Here is a 23,079-nt window from a genome sequence, read left to right on the forward strand (position 1 = left end):
TCTGCTCTGATCGGCCGCCCACGAAACAGTAGGCGTTCCTTAAGGAACGCCTCCGTTTTGGAAACCACCACCCCCCCCTCGGCCCGCCTACAAAAAGGGGCGAGTTGTCGATCAACATCGACAGCCGCCCCTTTTGTAGCGAGCTCCGGAGCGACAGAGTTTCTCTGTCGCTCCGAGGCTTGCGCACGCGCAGTGCGGCCGCTGTGCGTGCGCAGGGCCACCCATCGACCCGGTTGCGAGCACATCGGTGCTTGCAACCGGGTCTGAATGACCCCCTGAGACTTTCCAAGGTTACTATTTTTGCTTCTTGTGCATTAGACAAGTCACTCTGTGTCCTCATAAGCCTTGTCTCAGCGTTCTGTAAGAAATATGTGCTTTATATAAGGAGGAAAATGTTTGCAGCTCCTCCTGGACCTCACGCGTTCCACATTATACCTGCAGCACTTTACACAACCGGCCCTCCAGGATTAATGCTGTGTGACTACAGCCAGGGCTTTAGTTTAGGCACCCCCGGGGGGAAAGTAGTGTTAGGCACCCCCCGGGAGTGTTAGGGTTCGGGGAGGAAGGGGTTAAGGTTAGGCACCCCCCTGGGAGGAAGTTAGGGTTAGGCACCCCCCCCCGGGTAGGTTAGGGTTAGGCATGACAAAGGGAGGGTTAGGGGGGGAGAGGGTAGGTATAGGGGACTTACCTGTCTGCATCGGGGTCCTGAACTGTCGGGCTTCTGTTGGCATATGACCCATTCCGTTATTATTATCCTATTAAATATAGGATAATAATAATAATAATAGAATGGGTCACAAGGGTTCCGCCGCACTTTACGAAGTACGTAAACAAACGAGTACACAAGAAACGGTTATTAACAGTACAAAACAATGCAGGACAAGGACATGGTTTATAAACATTGCTACATTAATGATCATAACACTTAAATAAGCAGCAGGACGTTAGCAACCAAGCACATGAGGGAAGAGGGCCCTGCTCATGAGAACTTACATTCTAAAGAGGAGGGGCAGACAGACAGGGGTGACACAGATGGGTTAGACAGCGAGGAAGGCGTGTTGGGTTAGGAGGAGAGCTGGAAGGCTTTGATGAAGTAGTGGGTCTTGAGAGCCCATTTAAAGATTTGTAGATAAGTGGAGAGTCTGATAGGGAGAGGGGAATAGTTCCAAAGGTAGGGAGGCGGGAGTGTACGAGGAAGTAATCATTTGGCAGGAGAGGCGGCATGCATTTGTGGAGCGATGTGGGTAGACGGGAGAATATTGGGTGAGGGCTTTGTAAGTGAGTGTAAGAACCTTGAATTGGGAGCCAGTGGAGGGCTTGTAGAAGAGGGGAGGAAGATGAGTCGAGCAGCAGCATTGAGGACAGACTGGAGAGGAGAGAGATGGGAGTTGGGGAGGCCAGATAGGAGGAGGTTACAGTAGTCCAATCTGGAGATGACCAGTGAGTGTATGAGGGTCTTAGTTGCCTCGAGGGTGAGAGAGGATCTGTTCTTGGAAATATTTTTGAGATGGAAACGGCAGGACTGTGAGAGGTTCTGGATATTAGGTATGAAGGTGAGGGATGAGTCCAGGATAACTCCCAAGACAGCGCACTTTGGGGCTGGAGGAGATAGTTGTGCCATCAATTGATAAAGAAATAGTGGGAAGTGAGATTATACGAGAGGGTGGGAAGATAATCAGCTCTGTCTTAGACATGTTCAGTGTAAGAAAGCGCTGGGACATCCAGGAAGAGATAGCAGAGAGACAGCTGGAGATACGGGTGAGGAGAGGGGGAGAGGTCAGGGGAGGAGAGGTAGATCTGAGTGTCATCAGCATAGAGATTATATTGGAGGCCAAAAGTGCTGATGAGTTCACCTATAGAGGACGTATAGAGAGAGAATAGTAGAGGTCCAAGAACAGAACCTTGGGGAGCACCTACTGTTAGTGAAAGTGGAGGGGGAGAGGAGTCATGAGAGGAGACAGAAGGAGCGGTCAGAGAGGTAGGAGGACAGCCAGGAGAGGGCAGTTATTAGTATCAAAACACTGGTTTTATGTATTGTGTACAGTATGGCAGACAGGGGAGGGGGTGTGTATTGTGTACAGTATGGCAGATAGGGGAGGGGATGTGTATTGTGTACAGTATGGCAGACAGGGGAGGGGGTGTGTATTGTGTACAGTCTGACAGATAGGGGAGGGGGTGAATGAATGATGATCTGATTAGTGTGTAATAGAATCCTCTCGCACAGGATGACTCACCGGCTGCGGGATCCCGATGAGTCAAAATGCCGACAACTTCAAACAGTAAGTATTAGGATTAGGGCTAGGCTGCGTGCAGGGAAGGTTAGGGTGCTGGATGGGATGATTAGGGTTAGGCGGGGGGAGGGGTTAGGGTCTGCTTTACAATACTTACAATTGCCAGGATTTTCATCTTCATTGTGATGCAGTACCCAGTTGATGATTGAGCCATGGGAGGGGGGTGAGTGAGGTGCTGAGAAGTGTGCATATGAATTAACTCTATTATCTCTCTGTCATGACTCACAATGGAGCCGTGCGCGGGCGTGCGTGTGTGCGCGTGCGTGTGTGAATGAATAATGTGCTGATCCGTGGGTGAAGGAATGAGGTCTACTATCTCTCGTAGTTGATAATGAAGTCAAGGGGACTGAATGAAGTGCTGAGGATGTGAAGGAATTAACCATATATCCCATTATCACGGCTACACAGTGGATGAATAAACAAGAGAATATATACTGTGTGTGAAGGAATGAATTCTATCCCACTCTCTCCAATTGACAAAGGAGAAATAGAGTGGAGATTATGGGTGAATGAACTGAACTAGCTCTCTCGCAGATGATGATGGAGTAAAGGGGATGGGGAGGGGGTGTGTATGAATGCCGTTAATTTTTATGTGACGGATGGGACCCTTTTCCCCCTCTCTCAGAGCTCGTGATTGAGACTGGAAGACAGGAGGTTGAATAAATGAACAAGGTACTGATTAGTGTGTTAAGGAAAGAACCCTATCCTGCTCCATCACAGTTGACCATGAAGTGTGTGGAGGTTGTTAGTTAATGAGATGCTGATCAATGGGTGACGGAATGAATTCAATCATATGTCTCACAGCTGACCAATATTATATGGGGGGGGGGTGTTATCCAACAAGGTGCTGCTCGGTAGATGAATGCTATCTTCTCCCTCTCACAGCAGATGATGGTGCCCTTGGAATGGGGTGGGGGGTGGATGAATGAGGTGCTGATCTCTCTCTCTCTCTCTCTCACAGTAGATGATGGTCCCCTTGGAATGGGGTGGGGGGGTGGATGAATGAGGTGCTGATCTCTCTCTCTCTCACAGTAGATGATGGTGCCTTTGGAATGGGGTGGGGGGGTGGATGAATGAGGTGCTGATCTCTCTCTCTCTCACAGTAGATGATGGTGCCCTTGGAATGTGGTGGGGGGTGGATGAATGAGGTACTGATCTCTCTCTCTCACAGTAGATGATGGTGCCATTGGAATGGGGTGGGGGGGGTGGATAAATGAGGTGCTGATCTCTCTCTCACAGTAGATGATGGTGCCCTTGGAATGGGGTGGGGGGGTGGATGAATGAGGTGCTGCTCTCTCTCTCTCCCAGTAGATGATGGTGCCCTTGGAATGGGGAGGGGGGGGTGGATGAATGAGGTGCTGATCTCTCTCTCTCCCAGTAGATGATGGTGCCCTTGGAATGGGGAGGGGGGGTGGATGAATGAGGTGCTGATCCCTCTCTCTCTCTCTCTCTCTCTCTCTCTCTCTCTCACAGTAGATGATGGTGCCCTTGGAATGGGGTGGGGGGGTGGATGAATGAGGTGCTGATCCCTCTCTCTCTCTCTCTCACAGTAGATGATGGTGCCCTTGGAATGGGGTGGGGGGTGGATGAATGAGGCGCTAATCTCTCTCTCTCACAGTAGATGATGGTGCCCTTGGAATGGAGTGGGGGGTGGATGAATGAGGTGCTGATCTCTCTCTCTCTCACAGTAGATGATGGTGCCCTTGGAATGGGGTGGGGGGGTGGATGAATGAGGTGCTGATCTCTCTCTCTCTCTCACAGTAGATGATGTTGCCCTTGGAATGGGGTGGGGGGTGGATAAATGAGATGCTGATCTCTCTCTCTCACAGTAGATGATGTTGCCCTTGGAATGGGGTAGGGGGGTGGATGAATGAGGTGCTGATCTCTCTCTCTCTCACAGTAGATGATGGTGCCCTTGGAATGGGGTGGGGGGGGTGGATGAATGAGGTGCTGATCTCTCTCTCTCTCTCACAGTAGATGATGGTGCCCTTGGAATGGGGTGGGGGTGGATGAATGAGGATGATCTCTCTCTCTCTCACAGAAGATGATGGTGCCCTTGGAATGGGGTGGGGGGGTGGATGAATGAGGTGCTGATCTCTCTCTCTCTCTCACAGTAGATGATGTTGCCCTTGGAATGGGGTGGGGGGTGGATAAATGAGATGCTGATCTCTCTCTCTCACAGTAGATGATGTTGCCCTTGGAATGGGGTAGGGGGGTGGATGAATGAGGTGCTGATCTCTCTCTCTCTCACAGTAGATGATGGTGCCCTTGGAATGGGGTGGGGGGGGTGGATGAATGAGGTGCTGATCTCTCTCTCTCTCTCACAGTAGATGATGGAGCCCTTGGAATGGGGTGGGGGTGGATGAATGAGGATGATCTCTCTCTCTCTCACAGAAGATGATGGTGCCCTTGGAATGGGGTGGGGGGGGTGGATGAATGAGGTGCTGATCTCTCTCTCTCTCTCTCACAGTAGATGATGGTGCCCTTGGAATGGGGTGGGGGGGATGAATGAGGTGCTGATCTCTCTCTCTCACAGTAGATGATGGTGCCCTTGGAATGGGGTGGGGGGGAGGATGAATGAGGTGCTGATCTCTCTCTCACAGTAGATGATGGTGCCCTTGGAATGGGGTGGGGGGGTGGATGAATGAGGTGCTGATCTCTCTCTGTCTCACAGTAGATGATGGTGCCCTTGGAATGGGGTGGGGGGGTGGATGAATGAGGTGTTGATCTCTCTCTCTCTCTTTCACAGCAGACGATGGTGCAGATGAGGAAGAGGAGAAGATACAGAACGGGAAGGACAGAGGTGAGTTACATACTTACGGCCCTGAAGGACCTTTGGAAAATGATGGCATTGGTTCCTGCGTCCGGGTGGTCAGACTCACATACTTCATGGTCTGTCCATTCCCTCGGTAGGAAAGCAGCACAGATAAATGGGGTTTCTCACTTTTTAGTTATTTTATACAGAGTTTAGTTCTCAGTATATGACAGATTCCCAGTTCTGTATGTAATTCCCAGTATCTTTGTGCTGTAGCAAATCTATAATAAAAGGCCATGCTATAACCCGCACGTAAACTGGGCACAAACCACTGTAAGAATAAAGGCAGAGGAAGGCAGCGCATTGCGTCCCACGTGCAGAGCTCCTGCGGATCTGGGTCTCGTGTACGCCAGGCACACGTCTCCTGCACACCCGTGCCCATGTTGTAAACGGTTTTGTTTTATGTACAACAAACACCGCGAATTGAACTCCTAACACCAAACCCCTTATAATGCAGCAAAAAAGCTCAGTGTGTGCCCGAGCCCCAATCCGTGTCAGCAAATAGCCAATCACAAGTGGTACATTAGTGCTGGCACCCGTCATCATCATCATTTGTACCTGACCACACTCACATAATGTGTCTATGCTATTGTTTCCCACTGCGCACGTGGTCCCCGTTCTGTGACCGCACCCGCAGTGTACTCCACCCATCCAAATGGGTGCAAACGCATATGCCTCTTCCCTGGGCATGCCCACTGCAATACATGCGAAAACGCCAAATGGCGCAGTACTCCTCGCTTCCAGGATCGCTCATTAGTTGCCGGCAATATTCTTCCTGTGTCATTAGTGAGGGGTGTTTGACCTTATATCATCCTCTGCCTTCCAGGATAAATGTCCTGCACGGAAGAACAAGGTGATCCAAGTAAGTGTCTGTTCCGTGGGCCGCCCACATGTCCTGTCCGTGACGCTGCCCCAGACGTGAGTGTAACACCCTGCTCTTCCCCACAGGCTCAGCGATTCCTCCTATATCCATCCAAACGCAGCATCTGACCAGCCACAGCCAGCAGAGAGACGAGCAGCGAGGGGGACCTTGTTAGTGCATGCTCGGTTCTCCATGTAACATACAACATGCGTGTTACTGGGCCATGTGTCATCATGTCTTGCAGAAGCTGGAAGGAGTGAGTGTTAGTGTGCTTGTCATGGGTACAGAGGCCTGGGACACTGTGATCGCACTGACACGGACATGCGCTGTATGTACTGAGCGACGCAGGAAGGCGGTACATTTCATGGTCCGAAGTTTACAAATTAATAAATGTGTCTGTCTGTCAAGTCTCTGTGTGCTGCGTCTTACGCCGGTCCATGACCGTGACGGGACGTGTGTGTGTGTGCACCCTGGAAGGCATATAACATGTTTCCGTCTTCTCACCAGACAATGGCAGTCTTATGTCACATGTGTTCATGATGTCATCAGGCGGTAGTAGCCATGTTTCACAAGGTCTGCAGGTAGTAGCTGTCATGTGACGTTATATGATGACATCAGGCAGTAGCAGTCATGTTTAATGACGTTGACATCATGACTATCGATCTTCTGGTGTCGACATTGTCACTGTCTACATGGTTTCTGTATCCCTGTATGATGTCATTAGGCAGTAGTATTCATGTTTCAAGATGCCTTCAGACAGTAACTGTCATGTAGAATGATGTCTTCTGGGAGTAGCAGTCATGTGACATGTATGATGTCATCAGGCAGCGTCAGTCATGTGACACGTAGCAGATACCCGTCTGTCTCTATAAGACGGAATTGTCTGGTCTATGAGCTCTGCGAGGCTGATGCAGAGCTGGGAAGAAACTGAGCATAAATTACCCCAAATAAAAAAAGTGCAGGGAAACACCAGCGTATACCACCCACATGCAGAGCGGCTTATGCTCCTGCCCGGAAACACCAGCGTATACCACCCACATGCAGAGCGGCTTATGCTCCTGCCCGGAAACACCAGCGTATACCACCCACATGCAGAGCGGCTTATGCTCCTGCCCGGAAACACCAGCGTATACCACCCACATGCAGAGCGGCTTATGCTCCTGCCCGGAAACGCCAGCGTATACCACCCACATGCAGAGCGGCTTATGCTCCTGCCCGGAAACACCAGCGTATACCACCCACATGCAGAGCGGCTTATGCTCCTGCCCGGAAACGCCAGCGTATACCACCCACATGCAGAGCGGCTTATGCTCCTGCCCGGAAACACCAGCGTATACCACCCACATGCAGAGCGGCTTATGCTCCTGCTCTCCTTGTGTCCCGGCAGGTGCGGTAGATACGCCTTTTAATGGCGTACAGGCTCCTACATTGTGGTTTGCATGGGTGCATTTTGGCGGCGCGCTTTTACTGAACGTTTGCTACGGGAGAACGCCCCCTTCCTACACAGTTCCCCCTCTCCGATCCTCAGGTTCGATGTGTGCAAAATTGAATAGCATTTCCCTGCAAGGTGCGGCTAATTAGCCACAGGGTAAACCCTGCAATTAATTGGATTCCCCCTTGGAATAATGAGTTGTACAAATCACAAACAACAGAAGTGTTTGAGACAAGAGTCTACATCCCATCAGAGTTACAGTCCAGGAATCTGACATGGTCCCAAGTGACTGTGTGATGTGTATAGTAATGATATAGTCTGGCTGTCATGATAAGACCGATGCCCAGCACTCACCATATAATGACCTTTACCCTGCTTTATAGAGCACTTGTGAGGCTTACAGGTTCCCCGGGGGCAGGGACAGAGGTTTACATTTGTGGGCCCCACAGCCCAATGTACTAAATTACTGGCCAGAAATTCCCATACACACATAGGGCCAGGCTCTATCTGTGCATATGGGAGTTACGCCCCTGCCTGCAGTGCCCATGCCAAAATATCTGACCTCCTCCCAACAGGCTATGTAACTAAAGCGTTACCTAAAGACACTGTGACGCATTTCGTATACTACCCATAGGATATCTTAGGTTATGGGCAAACATATGCAATAATATACCATATATATTCATATAATATAGCTAATTGCACAAGGTGATCACCTGTAGTATTTGCAGCAGTAGGTCCATATCATAGTGTTCTATTCACACTGTAATTGTAACTCCCATTTAGGACCTTTCCTCAATGCTATATCTGTAAAGAAGAAAACAAGGGGGAACAAATGATGAAGCATGTTTGGAAAGAAATTCTCTATACTGAAAGTTTAAAAATGTGTAAATATATTTAAAGTATAATACACATATGACAAGCCTTTAACAAGTGGTCTGCGGCTCCTGCCTCCTGATGGCGTTTCACTAGGTAGTTCCAATCCAAGATCGGATTTCATTCAGAAAGATTCTACCGTCTTCAATAACTCCATCACATGCAACACCTTTCGTTCTCGGCAATGACTTAATCATGAAGCCATTTCTGATTGCGAAACGCGTTGGTTTGGGAATACAGAGATCTCCGGGAAAAAAAAAATCCGGCCGATTCATCCAACGTGAAAGAGGCAGCTGAAATGTATCTATGAGGCGGCACACATTGCCGATATCTTAGTATGCAAACAGCACTGGTTTTCCACATATCATGACGCATCCACTTAAGACCTGCAATGGAAACTTTATTACATAAAAGAAACATACACCCTATTGTCAGTTACTTCAGTTCTATCTGCATCAAACCATCAGGCAGTGCCACCAATACTAAAAATCAATGGATGTCCTGCACTTTGATTGTCATATGCTCCATTTTTACTGCCAATGGATTGGGAAAACAAGTCGGTGTGGTGGTAACTGGTTTGTATGGGATGATAATGGGATTGTGAGAACTAGCATTGATATGGTGTGCAGGTCACTGGCTTGATGGTGCGATTGGCAGAACTAGCTGGTGTTATGGTGTGCTGGTCACTGGCTCTTATGGTGGGAATGGGAGAACTAGCTGGTGATATGGTATGCTGGTCACTGGCTTGTATGGGGGAATAATGGCTTTGGGAAAACTAACCAGTGATATGGTATGCTGGTCAGACTTGTATGGGATGATAATGGCATTGGGAAAACTAGCTGGTGATATTGTATGCTGGTCACAGACTTGTATGGGATGGTAATGGCATTGGGAAAACTAGCCGGTGATATGGTATGCTGGTCACAGACTTGTATGGGATGATAATAGCATTGGGAACACTAGCTGGTGATATGGTATGCTGGTCACTGACTTGTATGGGATGATAATGGCATTGGGAAAACTAGCTGGTGATATGGTATGCTGGTCTTTTTCCTGTATGGGGGGATAATGGCATTGGGAGAACTAACCGGTGATATGGTATGCTGGTTACTGTCTTGTATGGGGTGATAATGGCATTGGGAGAAGTAACCGGTGATATGGTATGCTGGTGACTGGTTGGTATGGAATGATAATGTGAATGGGAGAACTAGCCAGTGATATGGTGTGCTGGTCACTGTCATGTATGGGATACTTTGATTGAGAGATCTACCTGGTGTGCTGGTCATTGATGTGTATGGTGGGATTGGCAGAACTAGCCAGTGATATGGTGTGTTGGTCACAGACTTGTATGGGATGATAATGGCAATGGGAAAACTAGCTGGTGATTGGCTTGTATGGGATGAGGTTGAGATTGTGAAAACTAGCTGGTGGTATGGTATGCTGGTCACTGACTTGTATGGGGTGATAATGGCATTAGAAGAGCTAACCGGTGATATGGTATGCTGGTCACTTTCCTGTATGGGTTGATAGTGACATTAGGAAAACTAGCTGGTGGTATGGCAAGCTCGTCACTGTCTTGTATGGGATGATAATGGCATTGGGAGAACTAACCGGTGATATGGTATGCTGGTCACTTTCCTGTATGGGATAATGGCATTGGGAAAAAACTAGCTGGTGATATGGTATGCTGGTCACAGACTTGTATGGGATGATAATGGCATTGGGAAAACTAGCTGGTGATTTGGTATGCTGGTCACTGACTTGTATGGGATGATAATGGCATTGGGAAAACTAGCTGGTGATATGGTATGCTGGTCACTGACTTGTATGGGATGATAATGGCATTGGAAGAACTAACCAGTGATATGGTATGCTGGTCACTTTCCTGTATGGGATGATAATGGCATTGGGAAAACTAGCTGGTGATATGGTATGCTGGTCACTGGCTTGTATGGGATGATAATGGCATTGGGAGAACTAACCGGTGATATGGTATGCTGGTCACTTTCCTGTATGGGATGGTAATGGCATTGGGAAAACTAGCTGGTGACATGGTATGCTGGACTCTGACTTGTATGGGATGATAATGGCATTGGGAAAACTAGCTGGTGATATGGTATGCTGGTCACTGACTTGTATGGGATGAGGTTGAGATTGGGAGAACTGGCTTTTGATATGGTATACTGGATACTGACGTGTATGGGCCTGTGGTGGGGTTGGGAGAACTAGCTGGTGATATGGGTGCTGGTCATTGGTTTGTATGGGATGATAATGGGATTGCATTTACTAAGTGGTTACTAGTATGAATGAAATGTCACCTGTGATCCACAGTGGAGGGGCATGGAGCTGCTCAGGGCAGCAGGGGAGGAGACTGTGGCATGGAGCTGCTCAGGGCAGCAGGGGAGGGGATTGTGGCATGGAGCTGCTCAGGGCAGCAGTGGAGGGGATTGTGGCATGGAGCTGCTATGGGCAGCAGGGGAGGGGACTGTGGCATGGAGCTGCTCAGGGCAGCAGGGGAGGGGATTGTGGCATGGAGCTGCTCAGGGCAGCAGGGGAGGGGACTGTGGCATGGAGCTGCTCAGGGCAGCAGAGAAGGGTACTGTGGCATGGAGCTGCTCAGGGCAGCAGGGGAGGGGACTGTGGCATGGAGCCTGTGAGAGCAGCAGGGGAAGGGTCTGTGGCATGGAGCTGCTCAGGGCAGCAGGGGAGGGGACTGTGGCATGGAGCTGCTGAGAGCAGCAGGGGAAGGGTCTGTGGCATGGAGCTGCTCAGGGCAGCAGGGGAGGGGACTGTGGCATGGAGCTGCTCAGGGCAGCAGGGGAGGGGACTGTGGCCAGACATGCCCGCAGCTATCAGGCACTTCTATTCGCCCCTACCCAAGCAGGAATGCTTGTAAATAAATAAAAGGAATTATATTATTATCCCTTCCAGCAAAGCCAGACATATATAATTATTATTACACTGGGGGTGATCTTCCACCCCTCAGTTATCTGGCAGCTTGTGATAGTGACATGTAAGGTGTGCATTTCAGAGATTTCGGTCATATTGCGTGAAATAATCCTGGTGCACATACAGAAGGTGCGCCTGCAGCCCGGGCCAGCCTCTCTGTGAGTAATATTGTAGATGGGGGATGTGTGAGACACTGCGCAGTTCATTTGTTCATCTCTTGTAAACTAAAAGTCCTTCATATGTTGGAACTTGGAAGCAAACCTTGAACCTTTTAAGCCATGTCATCTGCCACATAACTGAATAAATGACTTTCATTGTGACAAAGCCACTCTGCTTTCCTTCTTCTTTCTTTGCCACCTGTAGATTTGTCATCATTCTTCAGGTTCCCTGGGGGTGACGAGTGGTCTTGGTGGCATGTGTTAGTCACTGGGACATCTCCTTGAGGTCAGAAAAGAACATTTGCCAGGTGAGCTGTAGTACAATCTCCCTGAGAGTAAATATACTGTATACAGAGCCCGAGGATAAGGTATCTATTGCCCTGCCAGGACAAGGTATCTTCTAGAGAATATATATTCTGTGTTGTAATAATGGAAACATATTCAACCATAGGGTCTGGAAGGGTTGGCTATAGTACATACTGTACGTACATTGTAGAGGTTTCATCAAATAATGAGCAGGTATGAATGGTATCTAGCAGAATTGCTGGTAGACCGGGGTCCACTCTACCATGGCTAACAGGTAAACCTGTCATCTGCTCTGTAGTCACAGCTTTGTGTCCAGGCCCTCAGAAGATCATTCCCAGCCAGGTAAGCTTCATCTCACTACTAAGAGACCAGGAACATAACATGCGTGTGTCCTCCAAGCTCATGCAGGAATACCACAACGATCCACGTCCAGAATATGTATCTGTGTCCATATGTCTTCCACGTATCTCAGGAGTCCTGACCAATGTCCCAATCCAGGTGAAGAATACAAATACAGCAATTAATCACAATTATTAGATTACTAAGGCATGATGATGCAATAGACGTATCTACGTGATATAGAATGGGAAAATCCCAGCTGTGGGAGAGGTGGAGATGACCATGAGCCATTTATCATCTTTAGGACATTGCCACTCGGGGACACCAGAGGTCTTTTGCTGCATCTTACATTGTGGGAGAAAAACACTGTAATTATTAGGGGTGTGCACCGGCCACTTTTCGTGTTTTGGTTTTGGATCTGGATCTTTCTTCGTGTTTTGGATCTGGATTGGTTTTGCCAAAACCACCCTTCCGTGTTTTGGGTTCTGGGTTTTGTGTTTTGGATCTGTATTTTTTTTTTAAAAAGCATAAAAACAGCTAAAATCACAGAATTTGTTGGTTTCTCTGCTCCTATGCTATTATTAACCTCAATAACCTTAATTTCCACTCATTTCCAGTCTATTCTGAACACCTCACACCTCACAATAGTGTTTTCATGTCCAAAAGGTTGCACCGAGGTAGCTGGATGACTATGCTAAGCGACACGAGTGGGCGGCACAAACACGTGACCCATCTAGGAGTGACACTGCAGTGGCAGACAGGATGGCAGTTAGAAAAACTAGGCCCCAAACTGTACATAATGCAAAGAAAAAAAAGAAGTGCAAGATGGAATTGTCCTTGGGCCCTCCCACCCACCCTTATGTTGTATAAACAGGACATGCACACTTTAACAAATCAATCATTTCAGCGCCAGGGTCTGCCACACAACTGTGGCTGAAATGATTGGTTCGTTTGGGCCCCCACAAAACAAGCTGGCAATTAATGTGTCCCTGCACAAACTGGCTCTACGGAGGCAAGATCTCATCCTCCTCATCCACCGATTCCTCACCCTCTTCAGTGTGTACATCCTCATCCTCACAAAGTATTAACTCGTCCCCACTTGAATCCACCACCACAGGTCCCTCTGTACCTTCTGGAGGCTGGTCTGCCTGGAAGAGCTGATAATTCATTTTGATGAACATCATCTCCACATTCTGTGGAAGCAACCTCCTACGCCTTTCGCTGACAAGGTTCCCGGCTGCACTAAACACTCTTTCGGAGTACACACTGGAGGGGGGGCAACTCAGGTAAAATAGAGCCAGCTTGTACAGGGGCCTCCAAATTGCCTCTTTTTCCTGCCAGTACAGGTATGGACTGTCTGACATGCCTACTTGGATGCTGTCACCGATGTAATCCTCCACCATTCTGTCAATGGTGACAGTATCATATGCAGTGACAGTAGACATGTCAGAAATTGTTGCCAGGTCCTTCAGTCCGGACCAGATGTCCAAACTTGGTCCTGCCTGCCCTGCATCACCGCCAGCGGGTTGCTTAGGATACCTAAGTTTTTTCCTGGCAGCCCCAGTTGCGGGAGAAAATGAAGAAGGAGCCGTTGACGTGTCACGTTCCGCTTCAGCTGACAGTGTGTTCACCAGCAGGTCTTTGCACCTCTGCAGGCTTGTGTCGGCCGGAAAGAGAGACACCACATAGGCTTTAAACCTAGGATCAAGCACGGTGGCCAAAATGTAGTGGTCTGATTTCAACAGATTGACCACCCTGGAATCCTGGCAAAGCGAATGAAGGGCTTCATCCACAAGTCCCACATGCCGAGCGGAATCGCTCCGTCTTAGCTCCTCCTTCACTTTCTCCAGCTGCTTCTGCAAAAGCCTGATGAGGGGAATGACCTGACTCAAGCTGGCTGTGTCTGAACTGACTTCACGTGTGGCAAGTTCGAAGGGCTGGAGAACCTTGCACAACACGGAAATCATTCTCCACTGCGCTTGAGTCAGGTGCATACCCCCTCCTTTGCCTATGTCATAGGTGGATGTATAGGCTTGTATGGCCTTTTGCTGCTCCTCCATCCTCTGAAGCATATAGAGGGTTGAGTTCCACCGCGTCACAACCTCTTGCTTCAGGTGATGGCGGGGCAGGTTCAAGAGTGTTTGCTGGCGCTCCAGTCTTCGGCACGCAGTCGCTGAATGGCGAAAGTGGCCAGAAATTTTTCGGGCCACCCTAAGCGTCTCCTGCACGCCCCTGTCGCTTTTCAGAAAATTCTGCACCACCAAGTTTATTGTGTGAGCAAAACATGGGACGTGCTGGAATTTGCCCAGATGTAATGCCCGCACAATATTGGTGGCGTTGTCAGATATCACAAATCCCCAGGAGAGTCTAAGTGGGGTAAGCCACTGGGCGATGATTTCCCTCAGTTTCTCTAAGAGGTTGTCGGCGGTGTGCCTCTTACTGAAACCGGTGATACACAGCGTAGCCTGCCTTGTAACGAGCTGGCGTTTCTGAGATGCTGCTACTGGTGACGCTGCTGCTGTTGCTGCGTAAGGTGATACATCTACCCAGTGGGCTGTCACAGTCATATAGTCCTTAGTCTGCCCTGTTCCACTTGTCCACATGTCCGTGGTTAAGTGGACATTGTGTACAACGGCATTTTTCAGGACACTGAGGACACTTTTTCTGACGTTTCTGTACAGTCTCGGTATCGCCTGCCTAGTGAAGTGGAATCTAGACGGGATTTGGAACCTGGGACACACTACCTCCATCAATTGTCTAAATCCCACTGCACTAATGGCGGATACCGGACGCACGTCTAACACCAACATAGCAGTCAAGGCCTCAGTTATACGTTTTGCTTCAGGATGACTGCTGTCGTACTTCATCCTCCTCGCTAAGGACTGTTGGAGGGTCAATTGTTTAGTAAAAGTAGTGGTGTTCCTACTTCCTCTCTGGGATGATGAACGACTCCCAGCAGCAGCGGCAGCAGTAGGCGTAGCAATGCAGGATCCTCCAGAGGAATCCCGGATAGGAGAGTCAGTCATGCCAGTGACATGGCCTGCAGGACTACTTCCGATCCTGACTAAGGAGGAAATTGACGAGGAGGGAGTTGACGGTGTGGTTTGCAGGCGCTTGGATACAACAGGACAACGGGATTTAGGTGTCCCTGGACTGCTTACGGTCTTAGCCAAAGTTTCTGAACTTGACAGTAACTTTTTATGAACGCGCTGCAGGTGCCGTATAAGGGAGGATGTTCCTAGGTGGTTGACGTCCCTACCCCTACTTATTTCACCTTTACATATGGTACATATGGCAAGACAGTTGTTGTCCGGATTTGGATAGAAATATTGCCAGACCAAAGAGGTGGAATGTTTGGTCTTCTGCCCAGGCATGACCGTGATGGGCTTTTTCATCCCACGGACAACAACTGTCTCCCCCGGAGCCTGATTTAAACAAACCACATCACCATCAGAATCCTCCTCGCCAACTTCCTCCTCAGCGCCAGCTACACCAGTATCCTCATCCTGTTGTACTTCAACAGTGACATCTTCAATTTGCATATCAGCAAGTGGACTGTGGGTGCTCCTTTCAGCACTTGCAGGGGGCGTGCAAATGGTGGAAAGAGCCACCTCTTCACGTCCAGTGCTGGGAAGGTCAGGCATCGCAACCACCACCACACTTGGACTCTCCTTGGGGATTTGTGATATCTTCTTAGAAAGCACAGTTCTTCGCTGTGCTTTTGCCAGCTTAACTCTTTTGATTTTTTTAGTGGGAGGAGGGCTTCCATCGTCATGTGAAGCTGAACCACTAGTCATGAACATACTAGGGATCGACCTTAGCCGTTCCTTGCCACTCCGTGTCGTAAATGGCATATTGGCAAGTTTACGTTTCTCTTCAGCTGATTTAAATGTCTTTTTCAAGGTCATTTTCCTGAACTTTGCCATTTGGGATTGTATGTGCCCTCTACTATGACATTGGGCATCGGCCTTGGCAGACGACGTTGATGGCATGTTATCGTCTATGTCATGACTAGTGGCAGCAGCTTCAGCACTAGGAGGAAGTGGTTCTTGATCTTTCTCTATTTTATTTTTATCGGAGAAAGTTTGGTCCTCCATTTATGTTATATCGATTTGATATATACGTGCGGCTAAACACAGAAAATAATTTTTTTTTTGGTTTGGACTGGAGTGTACTTTGTGGGTTACAGCACCCTTTAACGGTCAAGCCAGCCGGCCCTTTACTTATGACACAGGCGCACTCTTGGCACTACTTTGTTGATGCACGTGCGGCTACTGCGCACACAATTCACAAACACAGAAAATAATTTTTTTTTGGTTTGGACTGGAGTGTACTTTCGGGGGTTACAGCACCCTTAACGGTCAAGCCAGCCGGCCCTTTACTTATGACACAGGCGCACGCTTGGCACTACTTTGTTGATGCACGTGCGGCTACTGCGCACACAATTCACAAACACAGAAAATAATTTTTTTTTGGTTTGGACTGGAGTGTACTTTCGGGGGTTACAGCACCCTTTAACGGTCAAGCCATCCGGCCCTTTACTTATGACACAGGCGCACGCTTGGCACTACTTTGTTGATGCACGTGCGGCTACTGCGCACACAATTCACAAACACAGAAAATAATTTTTTTTTGGTTTGGACTGGAGTGTACTTTCGGGGGTTACAGCACCCTTTAACGGTCAAGCCAGCCGGCCCTTTACTTATGACACAGGCGCACGCTTGGCACTACTTTGTTGATGCACGTGCGGCTACTGCGCACACAATTCACAAACACAGAAAATAATTTTTTTTTGGTTTGGACTGGAGTGTACTTTCGGGGGTTACAGCACCCTTTAACGGTCAAGCCATCCGGCCCTTTACTTATGACACAGGCGCACGCTTGGCACTACTTTGTTGATGCACGTGCGGCTACTGCGCACACAATTCACAAACACAGAAAATAATTTTTTTTTGGTTTGGACTGGAGTGTACTTTCGGGGGTTACAGCACCCTTTAACGGTCAAGCCAGCCGGCCCTTTACTTATGACACAGGCGCACGCTTGGCACTACTTTGTTGATGCACGTGCGGCTACTGCGCACACAATTCACAAACACAGAAAATAATATTTTTTTTGGTTTGGACTGGAGTGTACTTTGGGGGTTACAGCACCCTTTAACGGTCAAGCCAGCCGGCCCTTTACTTATGACACAGGCGCACGCTTGGCACTACTTTGTTGATGCACGTGCGGCTACTGCGCACACAATCAACAAACACAGAAAATAATTTTTTTTTGGTTTGGACTGGAGTGTACTTTCGGGGGTTACAGCACCCTTTAACGGTCAAGCCAGCCGGCCCTTTACTTATGACACAGGCGCACGCTTGGCACTACTTTGTTGATGCACGTGCGGCTACTGCGCACACAATTCACAAACACAGAAAATAATTTTTTTTTGGTTTGGACTGGAGTGTACTTTGGGGGTTACAGCACCCTTTAACGGTCAAGCCAGCCGGCCCTTTACTTATGACACAGGCGCACGCTTGGCACTACTTTGTTGATGCACGTGCGGCTACTGCGCACACAATTCACAAACACAGAAAATAATTTTTTTTTTGGTTTGGACTGGAGTGTACTTTGGGGGTTACAGCACCCTTTAACGGTCAAGCCAGCCGGCCCTTTACTTATGACACAGGCGCACGCTTGGCACTACTTTGTTGATGCACGTGCGGCTACTGCGCACACAATTCACAAACACAGAAAATAATATTTTTTTTGGTTTGGACTGGAGTGTACTTTGGGGGTTACAGCACCCTTTAACGGTCAAGCCAGCCGGCCCTTTACTTATGACACAGGCGCACGCTTGGCACTACTTTGTTGATGCACGTGCGGCTACTGCGCACACAATTCACAAACACAGAAAATAATATTTTTTTTGGTTTGGACTGGAGTGTACTTTGGGGGTTACAGCACCCTTTAACGGTCAAGCCAGCCGGCCCTTTACTTATGACACAGGCACACGCTTGGCACTACTTTGTTGATGCACGTGCGGCTACTGCGCACACAATTCACAAACACAGAAAATAATTTTTTTTTTGGTTTGGACTGGAGTGTACTTTGTGGGTTACAGCACCCTTTAACGGTCAAGCCAGCCGGCCCTTTACTTATGACACAGGCGCACTCTTGGCACTACTTTGTTGATGCACGTGCGGCTACTGCGCACACAATTCACAAACACAGAAAATAATTTTTTTTTGGTTTGGACTGGAGTGTACTTTCGGGGGTTACAGCACCCTTAACGGTCAAGCCAGCCGGCCCTTTACTTATGACACAGGCGCACGCTTGGCACTACTTTGTTGATGCACGTGCGGCTACTGCGCACACAATTCACAAACACAGAAAATAATTTTTTTTTGGTTTGGACTGGAGTGTACTTTCGGGGGTTACAGCACCCTTTAACGGTCAAGCCATCCGGCCCTTTACTTATGACACAGGCGCACGCTTGGCTCTACTTTGCTGATGCACGTGCGGCTACTGCGCACACAATTCACAAACACAGAAAATAATTTTTTTTTTGGTTTGGACTGGAGTGTACTTTCGGGGGTTACAGCACCCTTAACGGTCAAGCCAGCCGGCCCTTTACTTATGACACAGGTGCACGCTTGGCACTACTTTGTTGATGCACGTGCGGCTACTGCGCACACAATTCACAAACACAGAAAATAATTTTTTTTTTGGTTTGGACTGGAGTGTACTTTCGGGGGTTACAGCACCCTTAACGGTCAAGCCAGCCGGCCCTTTACTTATGACACAGGCGCACGCTTGGCACTACTTTGTTGATGCACGTGCGGCTACTGCGCACACAATTCACAAACACAGAAAATAATTTTTTTTTTGGTTTGGACTGGAGTGTACTTTCGGGGGTTACAGCACCCTTAACGGTCAAGCCAGCCGGCCCTTTACTTATGACACAGGCGCACGCTTGGCACTACTTTGTTGATGCACGTGCGGCTACTGCGCACACAATTCACAAACACAGAAAATAATTTTTTTTTTGGTTTGGACTGGAGTGTACTTTCGGGGGTTACAGCACCCTTAACGGTCAAGCCAGCCGGCCCTTTACTTATGACACAGGCGCACGCTTGGCACTACTTTGTTGATGCACGTGCGGCTACTGCGCACACAATTCACAAACACAGAAAATATATTATTTTTTTAGCACTTGGGGGGAGCGCCCCTGATGGACAGAGCACCCCCTGGACAACACTACAGCTCTCCTTTAGGACTGGGACACTGCACAGGACTTTGGAGTGGACACAGCCCCTATGGAGAACTGACTGCACAACACAGTCCAGCCAGCCCCTATGGACTTTGAAGTAGTGGACACAGCCCCTATTAACAACAGCAGCACAACACAGCCAGCCCCTATGGACTTTGAAGTAGTGGACAACAGCAGCACTACACTACACTACACTACACAGCCCTAACTCCCACCCTCCCTCTTCACTGTCCACAGCCGAGTGAGAAAATGGCGCCGACGCGGGTACCTTATATAGGATCCAAAACCCGCGAGACTCGGAAGGCGGGATGATGACGTTTTGCCTCGATTTCAGATCCGAGTCAGGCGGGAAAAGTCGAGCCTGACTCGGATCGGACTCGGATCGGGGGGGCTCGGGGGGGTTCGGATTTCAGAAATCCGAACCCGCTCACCCCTAGTAATTATATAGTAATATAGCGATGTACTCTGCCACTCACTTCCCAGCAATGGACACAAGTTCTGACCTAACTGTACAAGGGGTTGTCTCTGTGTCCTACCATGTACCAAATAACCCCCCACCCATTACCTGGAGCCAGTAGCCTCTATCCCAGGGAATTACATATAAATACAAATAATGTTGAAGCGCTTGTTTGAAAAAGAACAATAGATACTATGAAAACAATTTAATAAAAACAATAGACATAATACAATTAATAACACAAACGTGGTATGCAGTGTTCTTGAATAAAACGTATTGACTCACAATGTCAGTGCAGGATATATAGCTCTCTATAAAGTGGGACAGTGCACGGATGATTAGAGATGATTTAATCCTTATGCCGGGATTTTAGAGCAGTGGTAAATGTGTACCATACACAGGTATAGCAATGCTAACTGTCCTGATACCCGTGGTAGTATGGATGTAGTCCAAAAACACTGGACGTCTCAAGTGAGCTGAGAACTGGTATGTCCTCCAGAATGTGTAGGTAAGACAGTTCGTCCAAGATAAAAATGATTAACTATGTAACCAGCCGTACCCGTTATGGCACAATATCTGTAATACACACACACTCACCCCAGATGGTCCTGGGCGGGGTGCAGCACTTCACCATCCAGCAACAAGGGTGCAAACTCTCTGTGTGTGTGTGTGATGGGCGCTCTACCGCCTGTCAGCGGGAACGTCAGCCTAATCAAGGCGGCTAGCAGGAATTCCGTCTCAATGTCACGGTTCAGTGGCTGCCTGAGGGTCTGTGATAATCCGGCTGTATAGCAACCACCTGTTCCCGGGGGGCTCGGTGCTGGGTGGGTGCACGGCTGGTGCAGAGTTCCGAGGGCTCAATAGAGAGACGGCAATCTCATGAACTTGAGCAATGTAAGTCCAGTGCACAATTTATCCAACAGAGCTATTGTAGTATTCCTTTCCTTGACTATTACATATTACTTGGAACCAGTAGGCTTCACCCCAGGACAGTACATGTTACCTGAAGCCAGGAAACTCTACCTCGAAACAACGCTCATTACTTAAAAGCTGTAGCCTCTGCCCCACGACATCCCATGTTACTTGAAGCCAGTAGCCTATGCCACATTACCTAAAGTGAATAACCTCTACCCCACGATATTCCTTTTTACCGGAAGCCAGTAGCCTCTACCCCAGGACATCCCACATTAACTGAAGCCAGTATCCTCCACCCCAGGACATCCCACATTAACTGAAGCCAGTATCCTCCACCCCAGGACATCCCACATTAACTGAAGCCAGTATCCTCCACCCCAGGACATCCCACATTACAGTATCTGCGCCTTTATCCCAAGATATCCCATGTTACCTGAAGGCAGTAGCCTCTACCTCAGGATATCCCGTATTACAGTATCTGAAGCACCTATGCCAGGACGGGTTGGGTATGATATCCCAGCAGCTAAATAGCCGTCGGGTGAAATACCGACGCCGGATGCCCAATCATGAGAGATCTCGACAGGGGCATAACAGTATAATAACCCTACCCCTCTCCCCCCCAACCCTCCCTTGGTGATGCCTAACCCTAACCTCCCTGGGGGGTGCTTAACACTAACTCTCCCCCCGGTGGTGCCTAACCCCCCCTCCTTGCAGCCTAACCCTAAGTACCCCCGGGGATGCCTAACCCTCAATCGGGAAGCTGTCAAGGTTCCGGCATCAGGATCTAGACAGTTCTCGGGATTTCGACGCCTATCTTTAGTCCCAAGTTGGGATTTCGATAGACGGCTTCCCGGCCGTTGGTATTTCAACTACATCCCACCAGGACCCCCATGTTTCCTTACAGCAGTGTCCTCCACTCTAGGCCAATCATACATGACAGTATCTGTAGCCAGTTGTACCTACCACCACTACAACACCTTGTTACCTTACAGCTCTATCCTCCGCCCCAGGACATCCCGCGTTACAGGAAGACGAGCTCTGCGCTTCACTGTGCTGTAGGGTTGGAATTCATCACTTTTATCCTGAACTGGGTGGAAGTGCAGCAGCTGCTGCTTTCTGACAAGCAGCGCTGGAGGAGGGGCTACTGACCAGATACAATTGCTACGCTATAAGGGCAACATATAAAAATGTGGTTGCTCCAACCATGAAAATGCCCTTGCAACCATTAGTTCCACAAACATCGTCAGTGATTTAATTGTAAAGGCATTTCTCATGGCATCAGCGGGAGGTAAGGCGGCTGTGTAATGTGGCGGCAGCTGGTTCCTCGGCTCCAGCATTACACACAGGAGATAGATGTAGCCCTGCTCTAAGAATAGCTTCTGGGCCAGAAATAACATTGCAGACAATGAGCAGTTGTGATGTCCTTACATACACTGCAGTGTAACTCTGTGCATTATAGACCCTCCTACATCACAGCCGGGGAGATTTATCACGTGTTACCTATAGCAACCAATCAGACTAGCTATTATTGTATAGACCATTGGTAGCCTTCAGATGTTCCACAATCAGAGGACTCTCTATAAATGGGACACATTATGTAACATGTAACCTTTATTGGATATATAATAAGAGATTTGAATTACACATAAATCATAAAAAAACAAAGTGCACGCCGTGTACATACCCCCCCCTCTAGGATATAGTCCTAGTAGTAGGGGCGGATTGGTCCCTGGAGAATCCTGAATAGGGTAAAGGCGGTGTGACGCGGTCTAGGGAGAGAAATAAAGCACGATATATCGTCTTGTGCAGTGGTTCTCAAACTCGGTCCTCAGGACCCCACACAGGTCACATTTTCCAGGTCTCCTGGCAGGTGCACAGGTGTATTCATTACTGATTGACACGTTTTGAAAAGATCCACAGGTGGAGCAAATTATTTCACTTGAGATTCTGTGAGGAGACCTGGAAAACATGCACTGTTTGGGGTCCTGAGGACTGAGTTTGAGAACCTGTGGTCTAGTGTGTAGCCAGCTTTAGGGGAGAGTAGACGCATAAGCACTTATGAAACAATAGTTTACCACCAGAGTACATGACGCGGTAAGGGGAGCAGCACACCTCACGGGTGGCGCATACCACGTTAAGGTAACATGGCAGGAGAGGGACTGCCCCCACGAGTGCTGCTCAGACATCCCAGAGCGCCACCTTGTGGTACCAAGGGTTCCTGAGCCCATTATAGAATGTACCAGATAAATGACAGCTATAATCTGATTGGTTTCTAGGGGCACCGTTCTCCCCCTGCGGGTGCTGTGCAGCCCCTCATCTATCCTTACTCCCTGCAGGGATCCAGGCGCCCATGTGCGGGTCTGATCACAGGGACTGTATAGATGGGAGCTGCCTGTCCCTGCTCCTACAGTTCAGCTTCCATG

At 48.8% G+C, this 23,079-nt stretch overlaps 1 protein-coding gene across 1 annotated transcript in view; it reads left to right on the forward strand.

The window, feature by feature from the left end:
- The window catches only part of LOC148453820 (dystrobrevin beta-like), a 33,320-nt gene extending 26,957 nt beyond the window's left edge, over positions 1–6,363 (forward strand). Inside the window, exons 4-6 of the mRNA XM_088461647.1 lie at positions 5,041–5,094; positions 5,933–5,968; positions 6,055–6,363. Coding sequence (XP_088317773.1) covers positions 5,041–5,094; positions 5,933–5,937 — 59 coding nt within the window. The 3' untranslated portion in view covers positions 5,938–5,968; positions 6,055–6,363. The remainder of the gene's footprint in view (positions 1–5,040; positions 5,095–5,932; positions 5,969–6,054) is intronic.
- Positions 6,364–23,079: the final 16,716 nt, after the last annotated feature.

The sequence above is a fragment of the Taudactylus pleione genome, unplaced genomic scaffold, assembly GCF_031769625.1.
Source record: "Taudactylus pleione unplaced genomic scaffold, aTauple2 ptg001085l, whole genome shotgun sequence".
NCBI classification, from domain to species: Eukaryota; Metazoa; Chordata; class Amphibia; order Anura; family Myobatrachidae; genus Taudactylus; species Taudactylus pleione.